The sequence below is a fragment of the Engraulis encrasicolus genome, chromosome 13 (genome assembly GCF_034702125.1).
Source record: "Engraulis encrasicolus isolate BLACKSEA-1 chromosome 13, IST_EnEncr_1.0, whole genome shotgun sequence".
In the NCBI taxonomy this organism is placed as follows: domain Eukaryota; kingdom Metazoa; phylum Chordata; class Actinopteri; order Clupeiformes; family Engraulidae; genus Engraulis; species Engraulis encrasicolus.
This window is the reverse complement of record NC_085869.1, coordinates 48253033-48272081: the sequence shown is the minus strand read 5'-3', so window position 1 is coordinate 48272081 and position 19049 is coordinate 48253033. Positions and strand designations below refer to the sequence as shown.

Here is a 19049-nt window from a genome sequence, read left to right as displayed (position 1 = left end):
GATGCAGGGGTTCCTGGGCTGTGCTCTCCAGAATACGTACACTTTCTGTGCCAAGGGTCCTTCTGCAGTCAGACTTCAACCGGCAGAAAAGAAGCCTAGAAAATTTTTCTTTACCATTAGTAACACTTTGGAAAAGGGTTGGAACTCACACACAAAGCATACCACCTGTGATGTGAATGTCACTCAAAAAAAAGAAAAGAAAAAGGAAAATAAAATAAAAAAAACTCACTAACTCACTCTTGCACCTCATTGGAGGTTAAAAAAAAGTCCACTAAGAATTACTTTGCAATGAAACTTGAGTAAATTACAGAGCAATTTGACTTATTCCATGTGACTTTATTTTGGGATACATCATTTCCTCTTCTTTGTGAAAACTGATCGATTTTCGTTTCCACTCTCAAATTATGGATGAGGGGAGAGACACCTCCGCCACTTAGCTCTGCTCTTAATGACATGATATTGATTTACCTACAGAGCTCTTAGAGAAGTGGCCTGACTTGTTTTGTTACTGGCCAAAGACTGATGATTTGCAAGGGGCCCTCAAGTGTCTAGCAAAAAGAAAAACCTCTCTCTCTTCTGTGATCTGTTCACCATAACCTACACAGGATGAGTCGCTGCAACCCATAACAGAGTGCAGACAGGACTGGCAAAGCAGTACTGCTGTAGGAGAGAAATTAAGGACAGTTAGTAAGGGCCGACTGAATTTTGTAGTACACAGATTTTTGATATATAATAACATATTTCTATTTTACAGCACATGTAAAAATAGAAATATATTTACAACAACATTTTTTTTGCATACAGCAGATGGTGGTGACTACCTCCAGCTTAACTACATGCAGGCTGATGGTTCCCTATGTTAGATTGCACTGAGGCTTCTAGGCTTGGTTACTGCTGGCTGCTGTGCAAAGTCAGCAAGCCCTTTTACACTACTTATGAGTAAGTGAAGGGCTTAGAGGGAGAGAGAGACAAGTATGTGAGTGTGTAATGTATATGGAATATCTCAATCCTCTAGGGGCACTTTTGTGTGTGCATGTACGTATATAATAGACTTCCAAAAACAGGGCCACTAGAGGGAATAAAAAACACACTTCCTGTATATGTGAACCTGCCGACTAGGTCTGGGAAACTAGCAAAAAAAAAAATGTCCTAGGACTCAGGGCATAGCAAGACCACAGAGAAAGGTAAGCATACAGATGCTTAGTGGCAAGATAGCTACTTGATTGCTCTTGGGCTGACTGGGTTACGGGATCGGTCAGCTGCGCAGACAACAAAGGAGTGTCAACTCCAGGTTGCCCTACTTTAACAAAGGCCCTGTATGTTGTCACTGACTGACCTAGACTTTGCTGTGGCTTCAACATATGGGCACAGTGACACGAGGTCAAGAGTGACACTTTCTACCTACGCCACTGCAGTTGCCCAGTGATAAAGATTGCTCAGCTTGGGCAAGCTGCTGTATGGAGCATGTGTGTCTATTACAGTGAGATGATAAAGGAGTCTGATGCTGCCAAGGTGAATTGCTAGTTAGATCATACATTAAGCCAACATGTGGGTGCCAAGAGGCCGTCTCAGAATAGACAGTGAGAACATCTTTGTTGGAATGGCTCAGAAACCAGACCACTGCTTGCCTTGCTTTGTGCGTGCTTTAGGGTGTGTGTGTTTGTGACATCTTTACTCTCCAAGGTGAAAAAACAAAGGGACCAAGCGGTCAAGGATTTGTATTCCCCTGATGGGGCTTTCTTTTTACAGCCTTCATTGTGCACCTACATTTGATTGCCAAGTTCTACTGTTTTTTTAATGAACCACACACACACACCATGACAAATATTCACATTTGCACCCAGATCCATTAACCCTTCGAGACACACGTACGTATACACACCTACCTGCAACCCACGTCTGGTTGGACACGCTTCATTAAGAAACTCAGCGCCCAACTGCCACTCCCCAAAAACACACTGCACCTCTCGCCGTGGACCAATTGAAATCAGACACCTTAATTTCACAACTCTTTTTCCTTGTGCATGCCACTGAATGCAGACACCTCCTTATTATTAAAAAAAACCCTAAAATTTCGACTCATTCTTCATTTTGGAAGGTTGAAATAAAAAATAAAAATATCAACTGTGAGTGGGAGACAACACCCAGTTGATGCTCGCTAGAAGAAAACAAAGAGAGATACGAAGGGAAAGTCTGTCTGGGGAGCAAGCTGTTAGGCAGTGCTCGAAGGGTTAATCACCAGAAGATTAAAAAAAATGACTGGCTTGGACCACAGGTGGTTTGGGGGGTTTTCTGCTGGGTGGGAGGGCAGGGAGGGCAAGGGGGGGTGGGTTCGGGGGAGCAAAGGGACAAGTAGTGCACTTCAGGATGGAAGGGGGACAGACAGACAAACAGACGGACAGATGTGGCGGGGGAGAAGTGGCGTGACATTTACCATCTGCAAAGGGGTCGAGACGCTCAGGAGAGATGATCATCTGTCGCCGGCGTGCTTTGTACTCATCCTCCCGGTCCACGATCTTCTGTGGCCGGTGCTCCGCAAACGGATCATACTGAGGGATGACAAAAATGGGTTTCCTCACTTACTGACAAGAAACAAGGAGTCAATTCACCAAATATTGCAACAAATCTACTCATTTGAATGTCCATTTTGTTTGCTAAATGTATGAAATTAATACAGTATATTGTGAATTGGGGAAATGTATATTATAAACTTTAAAAGAGTATGATGGGACCGTTATGTAAATAGGTTAAAGACAGTTAAAGACAACAGACAACTTCTACAACAATCAAGCACTGCGCAAAATCTACTTTTTAATGTGTAACTTGTCTGATAAATTCATATTATAAACTTTTAACACACATTGGGCATTCTTAAAAAGCTTGTAGTGCGTGATGGGAACTGGTTTGAACTGTTTTCTCACCTGCTCGTCTGACTGTGGTATTGCATTGAGTATCGCCACAGGAGCATGGTATCCCGGTTTCTTCTGACCTAGTAAACTTGTCGCAGAGTCGTCTTCGTCATCCTAGGAAAAAAGGAGACAAAGTGTCTGGTTAAGCCTGGCAGAGCCTGGCTATCCCAGCATATACACACATACCTGTTCGACAAAACAAAAAATGCACATTGGCCTAATCAGGTCTCTCGACACCTGCAGTAGGTGGAGTAACCTGACCAGACAGTGGTAGAGGGTAAGATACACAGGCGTTTGTAATTAAACAAAAACTATTCAACCAGATCAAATTGATGCAACACACAACATAACACCTGCACATAAAAAATAATTGCAAAAATGCATTGACATTTCCCACTAGTGTACATTTGTGTTGCATGAATTTCAAAAGCTCTGATTGATTCTGCCGAATCACAAACGTGCTGACTGGAGACTTACTTCCTCCTGCTCGTTGGCAGCGATGGAGGTGACGTATCCGGCGAAGCGGCTGTCGCTGCCTCCGTAGATCTCCTGGTCGTAGTAGCCCGTGGAGTCCAGGCCCACCCCCTCATCCCCCTTCTCCACCAGGGCTGCCTTCATGCCCTGGATCTCCAGGATCTGGGCCTCAATGTCTGCATAAATCACACACAAACAGACACATGCACATAGTAATTAAGATTTGTCTTGTGTAGTTCTATCTGGCATAACCCTGACATCTGACATTTGTCGACCGAGATGTCAAGTACCTGCATGACCGTACATATACACAGCAAAACTTTTAATAAGACACTCGTCGTCGACCAGGACCACCACACTGCAACCTTTAAGACACTTCCCTGCCCAGATTCTTCACAGCTTAATGAATATGACTCAAGATTTGTTTAGATAAATTAATTTTCCCAGACACCCACACGGCTGATACAGTATATAAACAATGCATAACACCTAACAAAATATACAGCATTGACAATACAGAGCATGCAATACATGCACGCAGAGTGTGTAAATGAAGTGATGTGCTGAATGTGGGGTTTTATGTGCATGCTGCCTAATGCCTGCGTAGTTATTATAGCCAAATAAAACGTAAAAAAAAAATAGCATTGCGTGACTCAGATTTCCTCTACCTGGACCAAGTTTGAGAGCCCCTACAGGGTCATTTCACGTGAAATCAGACACTTTGGGACCCGACCGACACGGATTTCAATCATATTTGTTGTGCCTTTTTAGTAGCAAGGTAGCACCGCAGAACTGCATTGGTTTGAATCTGACACTAATATTAAGGGAGAGAAACAGACTAGGAAAGATTCACATGTGAGGGTAGGACACTATACATTCAGCCTTGATTATATCAGTCAGTGTTAGTCACAAAAAGCTGTCTGTGGTGTTGTTTGAAGGCTGAAATGACCCTACACTGATGTGCACCCAGGAAAAATGATGAAGACCCAGAAGCACTCCGATTTCCTGTCTGTTTTTGATACTGTGCTTTGGTTTTCCTGGTTAATACTATTAGTTTATAATTTAGTAAATGTTCATGAAATGAACTAATTAGGCTATAGGCAACACAGTTTCAATGAGCAGCATTACAGTTGCAATACATACTCTGGCCACCATCCTACACAGTGCACCTGTGAGGGTTTATTACTTGAACTTGAGTCACGTCAAAGAACGCAAGGGGCAATGTTTACAGCTACTACTATCCTAGCTGGATACGTCGTCGTTACCACAGTACAGTCGGGCATCGCAGGAGCCAACCCAGTTTCTCGCCTGAAATGACTAGTACTACACTACAGTTCTCGTAAAACACAGAATGTGCTATTAACCCGCCCGTGGACAACCGTATTGCTCTGCAACTCACAGGATATGTTAATGATCCTTTAAACATGTGCCACTGTATTTAATACGCCTATGTATAACAAATATGCATGGGGCCTGTAAATTTAGGGGGTAGCTGGATTGTTGTCCTCCCACTCGTTTACGGCAGACCCCCACATAATGTCAAGCACCATATAGTTGTTTGTAAATACTAACATTAGAACCATATGGTCCAACGAGATAGGAGTAGTTATATATACACACACAACTCTAAAATCACAGGCTTCTGACTGACTTAGTTCTAGCTGCGCCATTTTGCAGCAGAGGGGCTAAACACGTAATAGCTAAATTATGACACGGATGGAGCCAGTGAACACGTTGTGTTGTGTTTACGATATTGGAGCAAATGCCCTCAACCAATCTAGCAAAATGCTTCTGTACGTCTACAAAGGGCGTGCTGAATATACCTGAAGTACCAGGTAAATGACATTTTTAATGCGCAACACCAAGGCTAACTACACTGCTAGCTCTCTGCCGCGCTAGCAACGTTGTCTTGACGCCATTATCCATTCTCCATGATCATGTGGTTTTGAATCCAATGCACGGCATTCACCGAATCAAACATTTATTAGACGTGTTAATAGATGCACAAACTTCTACTGCGCACTATTTTCACACCCGATTTCTCCACCAAAGTGCAATATTTTCATATATATTACCTTCGTGTGTTTTGGCGATCTTCGCCATTTTCGTGCTGCGTATGTCCAAATACCGGAAGACCTCTGAGAATATCCGCCTCTAGTGGAGATCCCTGGAATTTAAATATCAAAATAAAAGTGTCTTTTTGTGTTTTTCCAATGGCCCATTTAGGAATCTCCCATTTAGGGTGGAATTTTAAAATACAGAATCTGGTAATCATTTTTTAAATCCTTTTTATAAGCTGAAGTCACTCATCTGCCCCTTCGATCTCAGTCAACTACACGGACATAGGCCTAGAGGTGTTATAGCCCTTATCAAAGAAAAACACAATACAAAACACACAAAGACAATCAACCTAGTCTATCTTGATATGAGGCGACTGCAAAGAATTTGTGAATTTTATTTGAAGACCATCACCAAAAACTGAGAAACATATATTCTGAACTATAGCCAAAATTGAGAAAAATGCCAGTGATTCCCACCCATTGTGTGTGTGTGTGTGTGTGTGTGTGTGTGTGTGTGTGTGTGTGTGTGTGTGTGTGTGTGTGTGTGTGTGTGTGTGTGTGTGTGTGTGTGTGTGTGTGTGTGTGTGTGTGTGTGTGCGTGCATGCATGCGTGTGTGTGTCTGAAAATAAAACAAATTTCTATTCTGAATTGAATTGCTCAGTGTGTCTTTCAAAGCAGAGGGATAGCCAGAACATTGCAACCCCCTATTGGCAGTTGGCTATTTATTCCAGTTGCATTGGGGAGTGAGGTGAGTGAGATTAGAGGGGTGAGTGCACGATTCAGTGATTGACAGCTGACAGTTTGACCAGAGATTCTAGGAGTATCATCCAGTCTCTCTGGTTTGACCCACCTGGATGCCAATGTCATAACATTTAACATTATCTCTCATAATTATTGATGCATAGCATAGGGTAGGGGTGCCATTGGACATTGCAGGCACTGAGAGAAGCGGCTTCGGCCTAGGCCTAAATCGGTGTTGTGGAGTGCAGGAGACTAGAAGCAAATTATATAAGTAAGAAATTGCCTATTATGGTTAAGTTGTTGAGTTTGGTTACAATCACTTGTCTAAAGCAGGGATTCTCAAAATGTGGGCTGGGGTCTATTTGTGTGTGTTGCTGTTGACTATTTACTTGAGTTGTAGGCTATTGTTTCCCTGAACACTTGTGAATAGGGCTGGGTATCGCAGCCATGTTTCTGTATCGATTCAATTTCGATTCTTAGGGCTTTGAATCGATTAATCACGATTCAATTCCATTCGATTCGATTCATTCCGAATCGATTCAATCCGTTCCCTTCTTGGTGCCAGGATTTCCCCCAAAAGATGCTGTTGGCTATTTTTATATAAAAATGACAAAGGGCTGTGGCTTGACAGTGTTAACAGATTGCTAAGTAAGGGTTAACGTTCGGCGAGAAGGTCGCTACCGTGGAATAGCAGCACGACAGAGAGAATCTTTAGACCCCGACGAGAGAGACCCTCTCTGAAGTGCTGCTATTCCACAAAGCGACCGACTCGCCGAACGTTAACCCGCTTATTATATGGGACATTTCTTTAGGCCTATTTAATGTTAAGTTTACTATAGTTTTTCATGTCAAAAGATTGTTGCTGCACAAAACAAAACAGTGCCGTTGTGGAACACTGCTAGGCAACAGCTAGGTAGCCAGGACAACAGGTGTTGTTAGCAGCTGATTAGAGTCTTGTTGAAAAGTCGCTTTAGCAGTGAAAAGTCTTGTTGCCATTGACAGCGGTCTGATATAGACCAACCCGTCCGTTATGGAAAAATAACAGACGTGCGAACGTTGGGGAGCCCCATTGAAATGAATGGCGCATTCGACCGATGACGTCACACCATATAATAAATTGTGATAAGTAGGCCCAGATCTAATTGACTAGTACCTACTGGGTATTTTTCATAGACCTAAATGAAACAAAAAGAACAAAAAGAAAAAGAACCAAAAAAATCGATTTTGTGCCCTGTGAATTGATTATGTGAATTTCGATTCAATTAGATTGATTACCGATTAAAGCGATTATTTTACCCAGCCCTACTTGTGAACATTTTAACTGGGCCCCAAGGTGGAAAAGGTTGAGAACCCCTGGTCTAAAGGAAATAAGGCCACCATTCTGACCAGTCTGCCAGAAGCTGTTTTATGAATGGGGAGTGGTGGACTGGGGTCGTGTGGGTACTGGGTACTTTTTCTCAGATCCTCCCCTTGGCACAATTGACTATTTGGCTATGTTGTTGCACAGTCAGCCTGTTGGGATTTTGTTGCATGTGCTGTGTGCTATGGAATTACAAGGACTAATGCGAATAATATTAAACGCAAGATAAAGACAGCCTTGCATAGGTCTATACAAGTGCACTTTTGGTACATGGTTATGATGGTATCAGTTTCCTGCAGGTTTATATCAAACAAATTGTTAAACTTCAGGGTATCTCACTATTTCAGAGTTAACCCCTGTGTAGTTCATGATTTGGAGATATTGTTATTCTTGGTGAATAGTAAACGCTGAAAGTTGGTTCCTTCAAACTCTAGGCCTAGAATAGTGGTGGAAATAAATATCTTTTTTGAATAGGCCTACTTTCCTCTATTCCCATGCCTTATCTGCAATATACTTTACTACAGTCTGACAGACATGCAGTTATGCAATTTTGAGAATTATTTTGTGAGTTTTTACATTTCGTCCCAAACAAATTTAGCTCAACCTTTCAAGAGTTTTCCACGGTCGCTGGTGTCACCGACCGCAACTCAATCCTCTATCTCGTGACATGAATGCGCACGCAGCTTCACTACAATGTATACTACGTCACACCGTTTACAGCAGAGCCATCTAATAACAGAGTTGCGCAAACCGGGGACCAGGAAGTCGGTTGGTGATGTGATTCGCGTAGATTAAAATGTTTCTTAACAGTAAACTTCTGTTCGTTGTAAACTAACACAGAACCATCACATACCAAACAAAGATTAAGTACAAACAAATTACATGACCTTTACCACATTTTCTGTGTTATACCGCCACCTCCTGGAACTAAGTAACTTCTAATAGAACTAAAGTCAATGGGGATTTCCATGTTAACTCTCCGTGAGGCTCCATGAGAGCCGCCATTGCTGTGGAAAGATTGGTCCATAGAGGTCTATGGGAGTGGCGTAACTCTGATATTAGATGGCTCTGGTTTACAGCAATGGACATCAATGGGAACCAACCAGAAGAGGTTATGGAAAAGTATTGTCCAATCACAACCTTCACAGATAGGGTGCCACCCGGAGAAGGGTGGGGTTTACGTTTGAGGGGTTATTAGCGTTGGTAAAACAACCAGTCGTCGATACTGAAGATGGCGAGAGGTTCCCGGTGTTTGCGGAGAGCAGTAGCTCAATGTATCAAACAATTGCCATCTTCAAGTAGCCGTGAAGTACCGGGAAAGAGTGGAGTGAGGTAAATAAACATTTTCGATAAGGTCAATGTCATATAGGCCCCCTCTTTCTTCGCTGGCTAACAACGGCTAACGGTTCGATTAGCATCTAGTAAAGGAGCTAACATTATACAGGCTGGAATTGCCAGTAACGTTTGTTTCACTTAACATTACCAGATGCTGGTTGAATTTTTTGAGGTGGAAATTAAGGTGATGAGAACTTGGCAACTTTACTCGGCAAAGGAACAAGTCGAAAGAAAGAAACAAGTCAAAACATATTTTCTTCTATCTAAGCGTAACCTGCTAGCCTGGCATAGTTTTGTCTTGTCAGTGTGGAGCCATTTTCTTCTAAACGTTACTTTGGAAAATGTGTCATTTTATCCAGTTACTGTCACCCGTGAGATTCATCTAAAATGTACTTGTTGTGTTTGTATTTCGGATATGAGCTAGCACAGTTTTGGTATTAACAGAACAGAATAATGCCCTTTTTTAATCCGTCTGGTGTGCCGGTAGTTGGACTTCTAAACCTGTACTACCACACAGTTGAGTAGAACTACTTGCCATTCCCAAACTCTTTGCTATCTTGCTTTCCTGCGGTCTTCCTTGCATGCTTTCCTTCTTTGCAAGTAGTTTGCAAATACCTTATAATGCACTTCTATATTCGACAAGTATATATGATTTGTTGAAGTTTCAACTTAATAGTAGCTTTGTGATCTCAAAATACCTGACTTCATGTTCTTTGCTTATTTCAAATATGCTTGAGCAATATCACCCTAATAGATGTCTCAGGTCTTCAGAATCTCCTCTTCTGGTTATGCCTAGGGTCAGGTCTAGACAGGGTGAAATGGCATTTAGTCATTATGCTGCAAAATGCTGGAACCAACTCCCTGTCCAAATTAGAACTGCCCCAACAGTATATCTTGTTTTAAAAGGAAGTTGAAAACCGCTTTATTCTCATCTGCCTTTGGTGATAGTTAGTTAATTACACGTTATCTATAACACAATATAGTTTTTTTCTTATCTTTTCTCTATTCCTAAGCACATTGAATGACATTTATGTATCATATTAATGTGTTATATAAATATTTTTGATTTGATTGATTGATCTTTTTTTTTAGCAGCACAATATAGTTGTGTTCGTAGCAGAATGTCCCCTTGACGTAAGGCGTGACCTCATGCTTGGTTGTGTGACGTGAACTTGCGTGTTATCTGAGAGTTGTGAGATTGCCAACAGTTGTGAGGTTGCCCTTCACACTCCAGCCAGGGACATTGTGTGCCCATTGCTTTGGATGACCAGCCAGGTACAGTTGCCCTGACTGGCATCCTGCCATCTTTCCCTGACAAGGCCAGACCTTGTCAAGATAGCTGTGGTTTTGGAATGGGGTCTTTCATTCTGGGCCATGTCTATGTCTACACAATGAAATCCTGCATCACTCTGCACCTATGCATTTAATATACTTCAGCCCTAGTTAGGTAATAAGGCATGGACCCGATTACTTTTCCTCTTGTGCATTTCTGTGTCGTTACCCAATGCACTCTAAATCTGTCTGAATGGGGTGCGTAAGAGTGTAGGCTAAGGTTCGCCTGCATGAAATATTATCTCGCAAATGTAAGCTTTGGCAACGTCTGCCATGAGCTTAGCGAGCTGCTGAGATGGCATGCGTGTTCTGTCTTCAGAGCAGTGTTGCTTTCGCATGACCTAGATATGAACTGAACTGACTGGCTCTTGCTAAGTGACAAAGTGAAGGGCCCGGCCAGTTGCGTCTGTGAACATGGCCTAGCGCTGGGCCTGGTCGACCTCCACTACAAATATAGAAGTATCTTCTCACATAGGTCAAGGTTTTTTGACAAGGGACGAGTCAGAGGTGATTGGGCAATAGTTCAGCAGCTTCCCTTGCAAGCAGCACATTCTTTGAATGGCCTGTGCTGTTCCACGGATGGGGGAGCTGTTCTTGGAAAGGCTGTGAAACTTATTCTACAGGGCAGTCTCTATCTAATCAGGGTTTTGTGGAGGTATGGCTTAGTTTTGCAAATGCATTGTCTGACAAGTTAACTTGTGCATTTGTGGAGTGAAAGTGGGTGGATGTTTCACGGTAGAGGTTATAGATTTGTCGTTGGATTGGTTAAGCGTAAAAGCTTAGGCCTACTGCTTCAGTAATTTCAGAGCTGAACTCCACACACCAGGGTTGCTATAATAGTACAGTGTCAGTCAGGGTGTCATATAAGGAACACTGCAATAGAATTAGCTGCTTTTAGATGGTATTAAGTGTCATTACTACTAGTGTCGTTGTAAACAATTGAGGACATGCATGGTGAGGTGGAGGACGGATGTACCTGACTTTCCCGTAAGCTGTTAAGCATCATTTGTTGTAGATTTGTAAAACCTTGTAAAACTCTGATGCTGAGGACACTGGCGGCAGCAGCATTGAAAAGGTGGACCGTAAACTCATTAGGAGGTTTGCTATTGGTTGTTTAAGTTGATTGATGGTTATTTCGAGGGACGCCTTTTTGGCAGGTACCGCTTAAGCTGGACCTAGTTCCGTAGTGAGCAGGCCCTTGTAAGCTTACACTTTATAATGCTACTCTCTATCATAAACTATATGCTGCCTGCCAGGAGATGGATGTTTTCTTTGCATTGGTATTTAAAAAATTACTATGTCGACTCGTGTTGTAATGACATTGCAGGCTAGTGTTCTTGAAATGATTACCGTATTTGCTTTATTTATTGCTGTATTTACAAGGCCTCGACTAATCAGCCTTGCACAAGTGACAAAATAGTCACACTTTTTTCTGCATACTTCATTGCATTGCTGACTTGGTCCGTTGATGTGACATTGTTTCTAATTTAATCAACAGTAATTGATGGGCCATTTATAGCACTATAGTATTGTTATGCTAATTGCAAGCCTGAACTCTACTCTGGGCTTTCCAGAAATGTGTGAGTTCAATGTACGTTGATACTTCCCTTTTATTTCTTTGTTGGTATTATTAGAGGTTTTCCGATAAACATAGCCTAATCTTGCACAATTTAAGTGTGCTTGTTATAAATGACCCACAGCCAGTGTTATTCAGTTGCAGTGAATCAGCTTAAAATGTTTCCTGGGTAGTAAGACCTGTTGGCTTTATGAGACTGCAATTGGTATCATGGTAACAGATTACTTTCTGTTTTATTACACGTTTGGAAATTACCTCCATTTACAGAGCTTGTAAGCTGCCATGGAATTTGTCGATACATTTGGGGCGGGGGGTGATGTCATGGTTGTTACTGATGGTGTCTGTCATGGACATGTGCTTGTTGTCTATGGAGACTGCACTCATTGTGTCTGGAATAGTTGAAATCAGTTGTCACTTTGTACAACGACAGCTTATGGGATATTGTTTTTTTTTTTTTTAAAGTGTGTTTAAAAAAATAACACGCATCTATGTAGCTGATATTTAGGTCAATTTTCTGAGGCATACGATACGTGCTTATTTGCTAGGGTTGGATCCATCCCTCAAAGGTGAACGTTTTTTTTTTGTGGTTTTGTTGCATTGTTTTGGCAACAGGTACCTGTCGTCATGCGGGATCCTGATGACGAGGGTGCCGCCCCTGTTGGGGGCCTGGCCCAGCAGCCGCGCCGCCGCCGTGGCCGTTCCCGCCCGCACCTTCTTCAACCTGGCCGACACGCTCAACAAGAGGAAGGAGTACTCCGAGAGACGCATCATCGGGTGAGTACCCATCCTCACCACCAGTACCACCTCTCCTCTTCCTAGCCCCATCACTTTGTAAGGTGTCCTCCTTGGGTTCCTTGAAAGGCACTGTGTACAACAAAGGGTAATGTTGTTGTTTTACGGTTCATTTGTTAGCCATTAATAATCTGATGAAACATTTATTAAACAAAGTCTAAAAAAATTCCACAAATCTCTTGTTTGTTGCTAATAAGACCTTTTATTACTGATACAGCCCTAACAACACCCAGTAGATGTCATTAGTGACTTATTTCATTCATTTCATTTCATTTATTTAAACTCGAAGAATCATTGAGGGCCCAGCCCTCATTTACAATGATGTCGAGTAAAACAAACAATTGCACATATAAAATCATATATAAACAACGAACATACACAATACACCATAAATCATATAAGAGATAAGAATTAAGACAAACTATGAATTAAAACTTATGAGTTAAAACAAGTGCAAGTATGTGATAAAAAACTTCCCAGTGTAACTTTAAAATGTTCTAATGGCACAAAGGCTTGAAGACCCATCCTTAGTTGTAAGTTATTCCAAACTGAAGGTCCACAGACACTAAAAGCTGTTTTACCCAGTTCTGTGCGGGCATAAGGGACCTCCAGTAAAAAATTGCTGCTGCGGGTTTGGTATGGGTTGGAGTGCCAAACTAAAAGAGATGAAATATAAAATGGGAGTTTGCCAGTGAGGGCCTTATAAATAAAAATAAAATAATGCATGTCCCTTCTGTGAGAAAGTGGAGCCCACCCAACTTTATCATATAACAGGCAATGATGTGTACTATATGGATCCCCAGTAATAAAACGAAGAGCTGAATGATAGACAGTGTCAAGTGCCTTCAGATTAGAGAGTGGTGCATGTCTGTAAATAATATCACCATAGTCAAGGGAAGACAGAAAAGTAGCTTCAATTAACTTTTTTCTGCAGAAAACAGGAAAGTGATATTTATTTCTGTGCAGGAAAGATAGCTTTTGTCTGAGCGTAGTGACAAGACAGTCAGTATGTTTCTTGAATGTGAACTTGTCATCTAGCCAGATTCCCAGGTACTTATAATGTGATACTCTCTCAATAACAGACCCATCTAAAGTAGATATATTAAAATCATTTTTCATGCCATGCTTAGATCTCACTTCTACAGACAGTAATTGGGAATGTATTTGTGGCTAAACATATGAACCCTAAAACAACTGTTGCCAAAGTTATCAGGATTATACAGGTAGCTGTTAAAACCTGCTGGGCATTGCTGCCTGTCGCACCTCCTCCGGTGCCCATGGGTCAGCATTATTGCATGTCAGTAGTGGGCAAGGGATTAAGGTGTCGACCTTGTAGCAGTAACAATGGGACTTGGCCTGTGGTGCTGCCTGCTACACATGGAGGTACCTTGCCTTGACTGGCCTTGTCTTGACTTGCCCTGTGGGAGGATCTGGACTCTCCTGATCCTGACCTCTGCGTTGGCGACCCAAGAATCTCCAGCTATATTTGGCTTCCTCTGTGCCAGGGCGCTCTCCCGCGTCAGCAGGTTATGCAATGCCACTGCAAGGGTACAATGTCACCAGCTTGAAGCATTAGTTCATAGGACCAGGCCCCCTTGGTGTCCTGTTTAAATGGGGTTATGGCTGAGGTCCTCTAGACTGGCTTTACCAGATGGACGCACTTCAGTCCAAAAAAAGTTCCCCTCCACGTTACGTTTTGACGAGCAGTTCTGGGAAGGCTTTAGCCTTGTTATCAGACAATCAGCCAATCAGCGAAGGGGGGAGGAACGAAGCACAGGAGTGCACATATTAAACATCAGTAAGAGCTCACCCCTTCCATCACTAATATTGTTTTCTATGTTTTTTAATTTATTTATTTTTCGTGGTCTTTTAGACTTAATTAGTGACAGGACCGAGAGAGACGGGGAAGGGTCGGCAAAGGAGCCGGGTTGGAATCCAACCCAGGTCGTCTGCGTAGCAGACGAGTGCCCATCTTATATTCAATGTTATGAACAAATAATAGTGATTGAATAAAATGGGAAGCGCATTTCAAACTTCAACAGAGTTCACTCCTCCCTCCACTAAATGTGCCCATTCCAGACCCTATGTACGAATTAAATTAGTATAAGGGCGGTATGGTAATTCCAAGGTAGAGGTCCTTAGTAGTTTGTGTATAACTGCATTTGAACCCCTTTATCAAAGAATGTCATTGACAAAACGAAGGAAGCAGACTTCAGAGCACCCGGTCTATCTGACTCAAGGTGAAGACCTGCATCCATGGCATGGCATAGCGCCGCTAAAACATTACATCACGAGAACAACAGCCAGCTGGCTGACTGCTCTTTGTTCCTCCAATATACTGTGCCGGGAGGACTATTAATACCTTTTAGCAAGCCGGCTGACTTTGCCAAAGGACGCACATGCGTGGGACTGACCCACTTTGCAGTTGTTTTCAAAGCTGTAAGCTTAAACAAGGAAATGTTCATGGATTTGATTGGTTCGATATCACATTTATATTTGCCTTTATGCTCCTTATGAATTCCCAGTGGTTGGAAAGTACAAAGTTATGTACTGTAGTTATCAGCTGTTAACTGCTGAGTGGTGTTGTGTGAATATTGAGGTGCTATTTTCAGTTTTCTCGGTCAAAGACCACGCAGAACTACACAGAACTCTTTCGTCACAAGGGCTTTGACCTTCAGATGCAAAGCATTCCACAGCTCCTCTTTTGTACGGACGAAGGGAGATTTATGAACGCTTGGTGTGTCAGGTATGACCTTCCTGACTGTTGCTGTCCCGTGCCCACCACAGAGGCAGCGCTTTGACCCTTCGTCCTTGAATAGGAGGGTTGCAGGTTCAAATCCCTAGCCTGGCTATCGTTAGACTATGTCAAAAGTGATGATCTATATTCTGGGGGCCATCTATTAGTTTTCTCATAGGGGAGGCCGGTCTAAATTATGTAAAGCTTGTTGGAAGGCTGGTTTTGCATCTGGTGTCGACTGTTGACATGGTGGATCTGTTAACAAGCTACAAGCTTCTGTTTGTTTAATAGTAAGTCTTGCCCTCCCTCCATGTTCTGTGGTTGGGATCTCAAACTTGGGTGAAGATTTCAGCCAGGGTTTCCATGCTGTCCTTCAGATTGCAACGAGTACACAAGGCCATTTCACGAGTACACATAGACATTTCCCAGGCTATTAAATTCCACCCTTGCCAACAGGAAGTATCGCCACCAGTCCCTACACCTTAACCCATGGCCCAAGTGCCTTTGAGCAAGGCACTCAAACTCACCTTGCCCCAGGTACTATAACAAACTCCCAAACAATAATTGAAAAGTAGAGGCTGGAGCACACTGGAGCTTAGTTTTTAAGTTTTATTATCTGCAAACTCCCAACTAACGTTTGTGTTGCTACACCTCCCTCACAGACCCCACAATAACGGTTTGCTGTTTTTTTATTAGAGAGTCTGCTAAGCGCAAGGTCAGACATTACAGGTTCAGGAAGTAAAATCGTTGCCACATAATTGCCTCAGCGCCCCTGGCTATTGGCTAAATGTGATGTAATTCTGCCCTCCCCAGGTACTCTATGCAGGAGATGTACACTGTGGTGGCTAACGTGGAGGACTACCTGCACTTCGTGCCCTGGTGCAAGAAGTCGGACGTGATCTTCCGCCGCCAGGGCTTCTGCAAGGCCAAGCTGAGCGTGGGCTTCCCTCCCGTGGTGGAGAATTACACCTCCCTGGTCACCTGCGTCCGCCCACACCTGGTCAAGGTGAGCACACACACGCAATCGCCTGTCCTACAGTGCATGATGGGGACGAGTCAATTGGGCTGCTGGCTTCCTTTGGAACTACTGGGAGAACATGCACGAACATGATAATTTGTTCAAAACACAAATAGTAGGGGAAAACTTAAGCACTCAATATGGTCACAAGTGTTACAAATCTTTTATTGATTGGGATTGAAGAGTAAACAAAAACAACTTGTTTTGGCCCAATGGCCTTTATCAGGGAACATGTCACATTAGTCATGCAAAAATTCAATAAAGTGATGCAAGTCGTTTTTGTGTGTGTTGTGGCTGACTTGGTCTGTTTTGTTTTGTTCATCCAAATTGCAGGCGGCCTGCTCTGATGGTAAACTCTTCAACCACTTGGAGACCGTTTGGCGTTTCAGCCCTGGCCTTCCTGGCTACCCACGGACATGCACACTGGACTTTGCTGTGAGTCATCAGGTTTATAGGGAAGGGGGTCAATGCAAAATATGGGGATTTCCGGACACATTTTTCAATGTCTTCCATAGTATGTAGATTATACATGGCAGAATGCTTGCCCATTTGCCGTTTTTTCTAAGCACCATGCAACAGACACAGACAAATGAAAGATTCAACATGGAAGGTCGTGGATTATCCTAACACCACCCCTCATCTCTGCAATGTTAAGCTTGTTTATAAACCTCTCTCACGTCTACCTCTCTCTCTCCTCCTCTCCTTCAGATCTCCTTTGAGTTCCGCTCTCTGCTGCACTCTCAGCTGGCCACCATGTTTTTCGACGAGGTGGTGAAACAGAATGTGTCTGCCTTTGAGCGGCGTGCTCGGAAAATCTACGGTCCCGAGACAGTCATTCCTCGCGAGCTGATGTTCCATGAGATCCACCACACGTAGCAGGCACTTTCTGGAGTCAAACACCGGCCGAGGGACGCGGTGGAAGGTTGCATTTGTGCAGCGGGTGGGGGTGGGGGGAGGGAAGGGCTCCAGGGCTTAGTTGGTGGGGGATATAAAGGTGCCTAAAGACCATACTTGCCTCTATCGACAAGACAAAAATCATTACGTTTCTCTCTCTTGTTCTCTGTCAACCCCTAGTCTGTGGAGTGGTTTGTGCACAGTTCGGCTCTGCCCTGTGGGCAGTTTTTTTCTTTTCTTTATTTGTTTATTCTTTTTTTTCTCCCCTTTCCTTTCTTTTTCATTTCCTTTCTTCCCTACCCTAGCAGCCCCTCCAGAATGTCACCAAATGTCAGTATCATCAACTCTTGCAGCTGGCAATGATGACAAGAGGCGGTGCTTTTGTTCCATAGCCACATCTTTAAAAAGTATATATAATAACTATATGCAGACCCTATTGTAGTCTGTAAAGGGCTAATTTACTTAACTAAAGTATATATTATTTTAAAAATACCCCTTTTTTGGGAGACTTTGAGAGAATGTTACTTAGATCTTTGCGGCATTCACACAATCCCCAGAATGCCAGTGCTGTCAAAACAAATGGGTGGTTTTGTTGGCAAGAGAGCAGACATCAATTATGGACTTCTGACAAGTGATCAGTATTTCAAAAAGAAGGGACTAGAGCAAAGTTGGGACATGTGCTCCAGGTAGAGAACTGGAGATGAGCTGCAGATAGTGAAACTGCACGGTGCAAGAGGTGGGATGGGAGGCGTACCTCCGAGGATGACTGATGGAATCAGTTTAAGATGCAAGCACAGAGTTGTACTGTAGCTCCGTTCACAGAATCCTGTTTTGAGGCCTCATCCTCCGTGCCAAGACCGAGGGATGTCTAGGGTTGTAGCCTTGTTCACTTCCTCGTCCGTGACCCGAGGATGGGTGATGCCCTGAAAGGATTTGTAGTGAGAGAAGTGTAGAGCTTTAAGAACAAACGCACTGTGGACTAATGATGATTCTACTGCGCAGTGGCAACTCGAGAGCGAGCAATCGATCGTGGTTTCGTTTTTTGTTTCTAAGACGTGTTACTTTTGTGCAATAGCGTTTTTGAAGTTTTTCTTTCCTGTAAGGATTTGAATGCAGGTAGCGCTTGCTAAATGTGGATGCTCTCCCCACTGCTTATTACTATAAAAAGGGCCCAAACTGTTGTCCAGGTGTGCGATGGAATCACCTGTGTTCGCTTGGTGACTGTCTGTCTTTCACCCCCAGCTGACAGCGGCAGTAGTAGTGAGGCACCTGTGTCTGCACCCCACCCTCCCCCCGAACATACACCCCTTAATCTTTGACTATTCCAATTCAGCAGCGCAGTTCTGTTGCATTCACGTTACAACATTTATTTATCATCTTTTAAAAAAAAAAAACATGTATCTATTTATTTAGGTTATGGGAAGACCACACTGTATATACTGATGCAAGACCCCCTGATCAGTGCTCATTGCCGAAAAAACACATTGTCAAAGTCTATGTTTTGATGTGGGTTTTTGTTTTCTTTTTAGTGTAAATTAAGGTATTTTAATTTGAGTGTTGGGTGAAAATGTTATACAGACTGCATGGTTCATAAAGTATTTTTATATTTAAGAACTCTTGTCTGTCTGTTTTTCATGTCTTGTGGTCTGGTTCAAACTAGTATAAAGTGCAGTTCCACGGCTACAAATAGAGTAGTCATGTGAACGATAATAATAGTTCCACGAACTATGTGTAGTGGTTGTGACCCCTAGTGGATTGTATTTGTTCAGACAAACTCTAACACTGGGTTGCAGTCTGTTGTCTGGTCATTTGCAACCATG

The 19049-nt window shown here is 42.9% G+C and overlaps 2 protein-coding genes across 3 annotated transcripts in view; one reads left to right on the top strand and one right to left on the bottom strand.

Annotated features, from left to right (window-relative positions):
- sf3b1 (splicing factor 3b, subunit 1) overlaps positions 1 to 5531 on the bottom strand; it is a 29903-nt gene extending 24372 nt beyond the window's left edge. The window contains exons 1-4 of one of the 2 annotated variants that reach the window (XM_063214114.1): positions 5459 to 5531; positions 3387 to 3559; positions 2922 to 3023; positions 2435 to 2549 (exon numbers count right to left, since the gene is read on the bottom strand). In XM_063214114.1, the coding sequence (XP_063070184.1) occupies positions 2435 to 2549; positions 2922 to 3023; positions 3387 to 3559; positions 5459 to 5486 (418 nt within the window). In that variant the 5' untranslated portion in view covers positions 5487 to 5531. Of the gene's footprint in view, positions 1 to 40; positions 492 to 2434; positions 2550 to 2921; positions 3024 to 3386; positions 3560 to 5458 lie in introns of those variants that run through there. The other variant, XM_063214113.1, reaches the window with a different exon arrangement.
- A 3207-nt stretch (positions 5532 to 8738) lies between these two features.
- On the top strand, positions 8739 to 18843 carry coq10b (coenzyme Q10B). The gene is made up of 5 exons (XM_063214130.1): positions 8739 to 8877; positions 12401 to 12562; positions 16131 to 16323; positions 16669 to 16770; positions 17044 to 18843. Exons 1-5 carry the CDS (start codon positions 8777 to 8779, stop codon positions 17209 to 17211), a joined length of 726 nt encoding a protein of 241 aa, XP_063070200.1. The 5' UTR covers positions 8739 to 8776; the 3' UTR covers positions 17212 to 18843.
- Positions 18844 to 19049: the final 206 nt, after the last annotated feature.

Excerpts from the sequence above, each read along its gene's own strand:
- coq10b (XM_063214130.1), top strand. The coding sequence starts at position 8,777 with ATGGCGAGAGGTTCCCGGTGTTTGCGGAGAGCAGTAGCTCAATGTATC. Across the intron at positions 8,878-12,400 it reads CCGGGAAAGAGTGGAGTGAG|GTACCTGTCGTCATGCGGGA; the intron begins GTAAATAAACAT and ends TTTTGGCAACAG. Across the intron at positions 16,771-17,043 it reads CATGCACACTGGACTTTGCT|ATCTCCTTTGAGTTCCGCTC; the intron begins GTGAGTCATCAG and ends CCTCTCCTTCAG.